Source organism: Nymphaea colorata, chromosome 4 (genome assembly GCF_008831285.2).
Source record: "Nymphaea colorata isolate Beijing-Zhang1983 chromosome 4, ASM883128v2, whole genome shotgun sequence".
Classification (NCBI taxonomy): Eukaryota; Viridiplantae; Streptophyta; class Magnoliopsida; order Nymphaeales; family Nymphaeaceae; genus Nymphaea; species Nymphaea colorata.
The window spans coordinates 27,233,021-27,242,594 of NC_045141.1; the positions used below are offsets into that span (position 1 = coordinate 27,233,021).

Here is a 9,574-nt window from a genome sequence, read left to right on the forward strand (position 1 = left end):
ACTGGAGAACGAGCGACCAGTCAGATTCCTACAACATGAAATATTAAGGGAATGGTTGTCAGGGACGCGAGATTGAAGGATCTAAGTTAATGCGGTGAGAAGGGTCCCACAACGTGGTCCATACTGAAGGTAATCAAATAAGTGATACACACTTCATCTTGTCATGTTGTCCATTGTGGTTCAGACTTCAAGGTCATGAACTCCTCGCGATGGAAAAACAGCAACAAAGATACAGTTAAAAATGAAGTAGAAGTTGAAGGCATAAACAAGCAAACATGTTATACAAGCCAAAAAACATAAGAATAGATCATACTAAACATTGAGAACTTATGAAAGCATACCGATGTTCATCACATAAGTGAAGGATGACCCAGTGGATTTTCCAGAGGCTGCAAGGGTTTAACACGAAATATTTTAAGACGGGGTAGAAGAAACCACACTATGGAATTTTTCCTAACTCTTATGCCTTGGGGACTACAACCCTATTTATAGACTTATTAGGGTCCAAATGATGGTTTTGCCCATCATAAACCAGATATAGATCCTCTTTGATTTCTATACAAATAATCTATACCAGATAAGATGATATAGACCTGAACTTATTAGATCACCCTAAGTTGTTTCTATCTACACATGTAGCCTGTAATGTACGACTATCAACGCATACATATAAGCTCAACATATAGATTTCTTACCAAAGTAAAAGTGGCAAGGAGAACCCAGAGCATCCTGCTGTTTAGGATAAGCTGCCGTGACCGGCAGAGAGCCCACTAAACTGGAAGATGCATTAACCCACTAAATAGACACAGAACTTTACTTTGACAGAAAGAAACAGAGACCGTAAAAGAGAGACGGAAAGAAATTTTCATTGAAAATTTCTAGTCTTGAACAGGAAGGCCTCATGGCTTTGAATGTTTTAATAGAGGCCAGACCTGGTTTATTAAGCGGAGGCGTTAAATTAAAATATATGGCTTCCGAACGTATAAAACGTTTACAAATATTTGCACAATTTGCAAAGTTATTGCCATTTTCTTTTTTTCTTTGAAAAAAAAAAGTACTGTTGTCTCACCTTTTTCTCAGTTTTCTACTTGAAGTTGAGGCTAGGCGGCCACAAAGAAAGCCTACAAGTGAGCTTTGCGGAGCAACCTAAATACACAACCGTTTGCTTCCGACTCTTCCAATTTCCCTCCCTCTTGGCCCGAGTCAGATTTTGGGACGGCTATATTTCCGTTGGTTCCGGATAAAATTTTCCGAAAAAAAAAGGTTGGACCGCTCTCTCTCCCTCTCCCCGTCTTCGTCTGTCTGCTGTTCTTCCACTTCTTCCACCTTCGCAGCGCCTCAGCAGCGGCTTGTCTTGGGCATCTCCTCACCAGCTCAGTGTCTTAGCAGCGGTGAAAGGTAACTCTCTCTCTCCGCCCCGCCATTTTTCTTCAGCGAGCACTCTGCGCCTTATTTTTCCAACAATGGAAATAGAGGGTTCAGAGTCATCTCCCTTTTCGCTACCGGGAAGTCACAGTTCTACCAGTATTCCTACTACTGTTCATAACTCTGGGTCTCCTCCTTTAATATCGAATTGTTCTTTTTTCTTCCATATCATTTGTTTCTCTTATCTCTTTGATGCAAAAAATTGGAATGAGGACAAAGTGCACATTTCTCTTTCTATAAGTTTGTTTCTTCCTTTTTTGGGATTCGGATTTTCAAATTGGGAGGAACAGACACCCAGAAGAATAAGCTTCTATTGTTTATCTCCCCTGTTTTCCCTTTTTCTTGTGTGGTGGTTGAAGTTGTTTCTGCAAAACCTTTTCTAATGCAATGTTAAAGCAATCTGCTGAATTTCGTGTCATATTATGGACTTACCATCGCATTTTCTCCTGATCAATACTGCAGATGTGTGTGATTTTCAAACTAGAAAGATGGCATGGCCGTGCCTTCCCTGTAACGAGTCAATTGGAAAAATAAATCGTGGTACTTGGGAATTCTTTGCCGTAGTTCGAAGTTCATCTTGCCACAATTGCTTACTTTTTAGTCTAATAATTGAATCGATTAAGTTTCATAAGTATTATTTTTTAAGCCACCTTAGATTTTTTAACATCATTGGCTCCCATAAAACTTTATAAGCTAGTTAGGAGACATAAACTCCTATTGTGATGCAACCAACTAGTCGTGGAACTCCTTTATGGAAGCCAGGTGCTTTCTTTCTTAATGAAATGTGCATATTTGAAGGTTTCAATGGATCATATATTTTGTTATTAGTACATTTGCATTTTCATTGACGTTGCTTCTTGCAAATTATATGCTGTTATAATGTTAAGATGGATTAGTATGCTGTTATAATGCTTTCATTGATTTTTCATGTTCATTGACGTTCGCTGTTGGAAAGTGTAAATGGTGCATACTGATTATTTACGGCCACCGATGGACAATTTTTTTTTTCCCCAGAAAAACTGGTCAGGTCCAACAAACAGGGGAAAGATATTCTGGAATTTTTCTTCCAGTCTATCAAACATGCCTTGGATTTGGAGGACGTCTAATTTTTCCTGCTGTACCCTCTGCCAGGATTCCTTTCGTAGAATTCTTTTACAGGAAGAGGTGGCTTATCCAAGCAGCTGGACCAGGATCATAGCCACGAACCATTATCCACCTATACAAGATCGTGGAAAAGCCACACCATTGCGACGACGACATGATGGAGCTTGTTGCGGCCCCAAAGTGTCTGTTGCTCTCCCCTCCCCTCTACCAACGAGCAGATGACCACCTATTCCCTCGTGCTAAGGTATGCAAATCCGGCAGTCCTAAATTGATTTCCTCATTTTCTGACATGTGTTCCTTGCATTACATTGCGTGCTATGCATGCCAGAGAGATTTCATGAGTTCTAGATCAAGACTCGTGTGTGCTGACATTTTCCTGGATGACCCTTGTCCTTCTACTTGCAAAATATGGAGAAAATCTGTTTTCCTTGAGCAATTCACTACTAACTGTGCCATCACTCTGAAGAATGTAAAATCACTTCGAGCTCGGCGTCTGGGACTGTTTCTTTGTGATTTTGAATGTACAAGACATTGCATGTCTCTAAACGATCACGTGAATGGTGACATAGATTCAAAGTTTATAATGAATTATGGTGGCAATTTCGTGAGTCAAGGAGGCACTAATAGAAAGAGGCATGGTGACTTTCGTGTTTCTGAGACTGCTGCAGAAATGGACCCATCATCATGGAATCTACTGATAAAAGAATATACAAAGAAGGGACTCCATGAGGATGGTATTCGGGTGTTCATGGAAATGATGGATTTGGGGGTTTTGCCGGATGAATATACATTGCCTTGTGTGATTCAGGCTTTCACGTGTTGTCAGAACCTGAGACTGGGGCGGCAGATTCATGGTTATGTGTTGAAAATGGGGGCTGGATGTGACATATTTGTCAACAATTCTCTCCTAGCAATGTACTGCAAATGCAGTTCAATGAAGAATGCATCTAATGTCTTTAAGGGTATGCCGAAGCGGGATGTTGTTTCTTTTAACACGTTGATTGCTGGATTTGACGAGTCAGGCAAGCCTTTAGAAGCTCTTGGAATGCTCAATGTGATGTATCTTGGAGGTGTTAAGCCAAACTTGTTGACGTGCCTTGCTGCTTTATCTGCATGTGCTTCTTATAAATTGTTGATTCATGGACAGGAAATTCATGCATTTGCACTTAGAAATGGATTTGTTAACGATGATTTCCTGACAAGTGCAACCATCCATATGTATATGAAATGTGGGAATTGGTGCACTGCAGAGCGTGTCTTCTGTGCAGATTCTCTGAAGAATGTTGTTTCTTATAACGTAATGATGTCTGGATTTGTAGACAACAGATATGCAATGAAGGCAATGATGCTATTTTTTGAAATGCTGATGCATGGCATCCAACCTGATTCTGCAACAATGGTTGCTCTAGTAGCATCATGTTCTGAACTGTTGGATCTTGAGCTTGGAAGACAAATTCACAGTCTGGTTGTGAAGCATGGAATGCATACCTTGAAGGAGATAGAAACTTCCCTCATTGATATGTACTGCAAGTGTGGAAGGGCTGAAATGGGTTTGCATTTGTTTGAAAAATCTCCTAACAAGAATTTGGTTATGTGGGGTTGCATAATAGAAGGCTGTGCACAAAGTGGTCAGGGATATAAAGCATTAGACCTGCTTAGAAAGCTGCATCTGAGTGGAGGAAGAGCAGATTTGTTGGCTATTCTCTCTGGACTTCGTGTTTGTTCATCTTTGAAGCACAAGTATTTTGGCATCGAGCTTCATGGATTCTCCATCAAAATGGCCTTTGAATCTGATGTTTTTATTGGAGGAGCTCTGACTGATATGTATTCAAAGTGTGGAGACATTGGTGCTGCTTGGAAAGTTTTTCTTAGGCTTCCCATGAAGGATGTGATATCATGGAATGCCATAATCGCCGGTTCTCTACAAAATGGTGATGCAGAATTGGCGTTGAAATGTTTCTGGGATATGCAAGCTGAGAATGTCAGTGCAAACTCTGTAACAATTGCCTGTGTACTTGCTGCCTGTTCTCACTTATCTTTGTTATTCTACTGCCAACAGATCCATGGTTATGTACTACGTAACGGACTTGATTCAAATGTTTTGGTTTGTAATTCCTTGATTTCTTCTTTTGCAAGATGTGGTGGAATACAGCACGCGTGGGCTGTTTTCTGTAACATGTCTAGTAAGGATGACACATCTTGGAATTCAATGTTGTTAGGCTTTGGAATGCATGGTCTTACTGATCGATCACTTGATTTATTTAGAAAAATGAAAGAATCAGGTGTCAAGCCCAACCACACCACATTTGCAGCCATTCTATCATCATGCAGCCATGCAGGTAGAGTCGAAGAGGGATGGAAGCACTTCGAAAGCATGAAAGACTATGGTCTTACCCCTATGGTTGAACATTATACTTGCATGGTTGACCTCCTTGGCCGTGCTGGCTGGCTGAAACAGGCTGTTGATTTGATTAGGCAGATGCCTTCTGATCCTGATCCTGTTGTTTGGGGTTCATTGCTTGGGTCTTGCAAAGTCCACCGAGATGATAACTTAGCAAATTATGTAGCCAATAGACTTTTTGAACTTGACTCTGAAAATGTTGGATATCATGTGTTGCTATCCAATATATATGCTGATTTTGGCAGGTGGGAGGATGTCAATAGCATCAGGGCACATGCAAAAGAGGTGGGCCTTAAGAAAAAGCCAGGTTGCAGCTGGATAGAAGTTGGCAATGAGGTTCATGTGTTCACTGCAAAAGATAGGTCACATTGCCAATTGGAGGAGATATATTCTGTGATTAAGAGCTTAACAGAAAACATGAAGAGTGTAGGATATCTTCCCCAGATGCAGTAACCCATGATAGAGAATTCATCTTGAAAGAGTGGAAACTCGTTGCAACAATGCTTAAAGTGGGCCTTCAGTCTCAAAGTCAATAGTGGAATCGTTTTCTGTTTTCCAGTCTCGATCAGAGCACACACCCTGTGCTCAGTTCCCTGAAAGCTCCTCTATTCTATTGCAACAAAGCATATTTTCACCAGTCGCTAATAACACTACTTTGAAAATTTTGGAGAGGGAAAAATCTAGACCAGCCACATTCCCTGGAGGCTGGAGGTATTATTTGCCTGAATGATGATGATAGTGAACAAATGGAAAAAAGACATAAGTTACCGATTGGGGTGGAAGTGGAAGGGTCCACCACACACGTTGCAAATAGTGGTGGCGGTCGGGACTGCATTCATCATTTGCTCTCTGATCCTTACAGAGTTACCTAGGAATCTGAAGAAAGAGGAAGTGCTTTTGTCTGATCCTAGCTCCACAACAATGAAGCCTGATTCCTGCATGCAGTTCATAGTTTCATCAACTCAGTCGAGTGTTAAACCAAATTTGAGTCGCAACTGAGAAAGAGGTCCCCTGATTGCAAAGGTTGTAAGAAAGTTAAACTGTGAAATAGAGCCGCTAGATTTTGGTCTGGAAGAGCATGGTGCAACAAGCATGCAATTTTTCCTATAGGTACATGTTATGGTAGATGGAGTTTATATTTGTATCAATAGGCCCATAGGGAGTTAGTTATACTTAAATCAGTTTTTTTTTTCTTTTTTGTTTTGCTTGATAGGATTCAGAAGTTGGGTTAGGTACTTAAGTGTTATTGATCCAACACAAAGGTCTCACTATGTCTCAGACATTCTTGATGTGGGAATTTCTGTACCACTCTTCAGGGTAACTTCAGCTTCCGTTTTTTTTTTTTTTTTTTTTTTGCATTTGGCTGTTTTTTAAGTTTGTTAATCTGTCTAACGGAGCCTCATCTTTATAAACACAATGCAGGTTGAGGTTATTGAACTGATGCTATGGAATTGCAGCTTCTTTATGCTGAGGCTAGTGATGTCTAACTAGTCTCTATGTGATTGTGGTTCTAGAAATCAGGTTACATTGGAGGGTTGTAACACAGAAGTTTTCATGTGTGTTTCTGCCATTAATTGTTGGGACATGATACACGACAAAGTAACTCAGAAGTTTGTGAGCGAACATGGACAAGCGAAACTAAATCTACCTCCTCTGCAACCACTGGGATCAATCAATGGATTTGACATGTTTGGATTTTCAACACCATTTATTGTTCAGGTAAATCTGCTTGTCTGGACTTCTTTAGTTCAAACCTTGAGTAGTGGATGTGTTGGGTTTCTTTCCATATTAAATTTCCTTCTCCACACCTTCTGAAGGCGCTGCCATCTCCGTATAGCTTGACCAAAAAGCTCACTTGATTTTCTGAGTTGTAAAAATGTGCCCTTTGAAAAATAAAAATAAAAATAGAGGACAATTTGAGGTTTTGTACTAAGAGATTTCCTGCATTTTGTAACTAATATCTCGTGAGACTAGAGTGGAGATTAGCTGACATAGTGGATGACGTGGCTGAAACAAACATCATGTCTGAGAGAAGATTTACTGCAGATGGATGGGACATACTAAAAGCCATTGTTTATGGTGGCTTAACTGAATTAATTACGAGTCTTGGGGTGACATCCTCAGCAGCTGGAGGTGATTCTAGCACATGTAAGTAACTTCCCCTTCTTTGAGTTGGACTGTTGGCTGATTTTATGTGTGCATTTATAGACCTTGCCAAGTTTAGATGTTTTGACACGCTTCTCTTAAAAATACTTTGAAGTTTGGTCACATTTTAATTATGCAAGTGTATGTATATGGCAGTAATAGGTGTTCAGGAGCATTTAGTGTGCCATTGTCACAGCAAATAGGTAGACCATGAACAATATATATCTTTCTCCACATTGGCATAAAGCTAACACTATTTCTCTGTCCAATATTGAAATTTAATTTCGCTTGAGTAAATGCCTAGCATAAATTAGAGGTGTGCTGATCCGAATGAAAGGATAACGAAACTCTAGCCTAACAAATGATTATTATTATGTAAGTGCAGAATGCTGGTTGTGTAAGCAGTTGCCAATGCTTCTCTGTTTTGCATACTTATTCTTGCTTTAGGAAAGGCACGGTTCACTGACAGGTCTTATATCAAGAAAATCATATATTATGCTGCTCTTGGTGTAGCTGTTTCGGGGGTATCCTACGTAGTTGGTGTATACATCAAGAAGCTGCTGCATCAGTTAGGCTGGATTTCAGGAAGCCAGAGTATGCTTTATCATCCATCCCTGATCATAGAACCACTGGAAGAACATCACAGAATTGGGTTTCATAAACAAGGGCATGATGGGCATCAACTTGATGACCGTTATGCATAGAGTTGGTAAAACAGATTGCTTGTCTGGTAAGACAGCTCGAGTTTAGGCATGTAATTTTTTTTTTCCTTGGTAATACCATTTCTGTCTGAAGTTCTAACAAAAATGTCTTGTAAATGAACAGGTGGCTCGTCCCAAACGTTGCCAAAGTGCATATCTCTGGTCAAGTTAAAGGCACAGTGGAGGGTCTTCCAGGATGCAGCAGGTGGCTCCAGTCCCCACATCTATTTGGCCTGCACTGCAGGTTGTTCTGCTAGCCGTTAGCAGTCGTCATTAATCTACGGGTTTGGCACTGATCTCAAGCTGGCGCAATTGGAAATGTCAAGTGCCTGAAGGGATATTAGTCGACCAAAGCACTCGGGCAGACTTTCCAAGCTAAAGCGGTCAGCAAGCTTTAACAACCTGAAAGGATACATGTTCACACTCACAGGCTACACGCCCTGATCATCCAGCCACGTCTGTACAAATTCCATCTGAGTAGATGCAAGAGATAAGTTAAAACCTTTTGCTATGCAAGAAAATGAGCACTCGAGTGATTGGTTTCTGCATACAAGCTAGAGAAGTTTTGGATGACAATGTACTTCTCTGTCTCTTATGTCAGCATGAAATTTTATGAACAAATTGATATTTTCAATGTTCATATGAACCCCCACCCCCCTTTCTCTCTCTCTCTCTCTCTCTCTCTCTCTCTTTCAGAACACATAGAAACTAGTCCTAATAAACATATAATTAGGAACGGTCACCATCAGTTTTGAAAGTAATTAGGAGTACTTTAGGAATGGTCGCTTGATCACTCCCAATTACTTTTAGGAATGGCCACCTATACTTTTAGGAACGGTTTTCAGCTGTTCTTAAGAATGTTATTTACAGTAGTGAAGGTTTATTAGCATAATCAACACAATAATTGCTCTCTTAACGCCCACCCACCACCCGGCCTCCAAGCACACGTGCATGCACACAAACACACGAAGGCTTGTGTTGACAAAGAGAACCAGAAAGTCTTATGAAATTTCATAACGTGGGACTTGGAGGAACGCGGCTTGCCCTAATTTTGAGTACAACGTACTGTTTATTCGATGTAACAAGTGAAGGATTAAAATTTTTACCGGTTCAGCCTTTTGTACGAGTCATTTATATCGGAAGCAAAGAGATGGATTCACTCACATCAAGTCTGCGTATAAAGGCTCTTAGCACCTGGGCTTAAAGGGCCTTCACCTCAAGTCTTACGGTGTTGGAGATTGACCGGAGGATTTAAGGGCCGTATGCCAGGTTAAGTTAGCCCCGACCAGATCTCCCACCGCAACTGTGGTTTCTTTCCCATCTTGGAAAGAATCATCCGATTATACTCTGATCATAACTTGATGCCATCACATCAGAAGTGGGGTTCGATCGCTTCTGCGTCTGATCTGGATTAGACGACCCAGGAATAAATTTATATTCAATGGCTTCTCCCGTCAGTTGATAATGGAAACCACCATTAGATTCAGATATCTAAACGCTTTGCATAAGATCTCATATCCCTTGAAAAACATTTTTTGGTGAGAGATTTGAAGTCTACCGTTTGGCCGCCATGACGAGCGGTGGATATCGACTTTCTTTAACTTGTGATGGGAACTCTTTGAGAAGAAAGAGGATTGCTGCTTGGCTGATTTAGAGCCAATGTCTGTGAGGGTTTCATGGCTACATTCATCATCATCTCTCTCTCATATATAGTTATTCAGGGTGGCCGAGGATGGAGTCCGGGCCCTTAAATGCAGCCGGGCTCTTTGGGTGTGATGGAGGCTTACAAACCTGCGTG

At 40.8% G+C, this 9,574-nt stretch overlaps 1 protein-coding gene across 5 annotated transcripts; it reads left to right on the forward strand.

Annotated features, from left to right (window-relative positions):
• Positions 1 to 1,132: 1,132 nt before the first annotated feature.
• Positions 1,133 to 8,422, forward strand: LOC116252602 (putative pentatricopeptide repeat-containing protein At3g01580). 5 transcript variants are annotated; one of them, XM_050077496.1, is made up of 8 exons: positions 1,133 to 1,398; positions 2,557 to 2,773; positions 2,858 to 6,040; positions 6,144 to 6,247; positions 6,353 to 6,649; positions 6,905 to 7,078; positions 7,589 to 7,805; positions 7,901 to 8,422. In XM_050077496.1, exons 2-3 carry the CDS (start codon positions 2,684 to 2,686, stop codon positions 5,381 to 5,383), a joined length of 2,616 nt encoding a protein of 871 aa, XP_049933453.1. In that variant the 5' UTR covers positions 1,133 to 1,398; positions 2,557 to 2,683; the 3' UTR covers positions 5,384 to 6,040; positions 6,144 to 6,247; positions 6,353 to 6,649; positions 6,905 to 7,078; positions 7,589 to 7,805; positions 7,901 to 8,422. The 5 variants fall into 5 exon arrangements, with proteins under 5 accessions (XP_049933453.1, XP_049933452.1, XP_049933451.1 ...); XM_050077495.1 differs by having other exon boundaries at positions 2,440 to 6,040; XM_050077494.1 differs by having other exon boundaries at positions 2,557 to 6,040.
• The last annotated feature ends 1,152 nt before the right edge of the window (positions 8,423 to 9,574 follow it).

Bases quoted from the DNA above. Each gene is read 5' to 3' on its own strand.
- LOC116252602 (XM_050077495.1), top strand. From the start codon at position 2,684: ATGATGGAGCTTGTTGCGGCCCCAAAGTGTCTGTTGCTCTCCCCTCCC.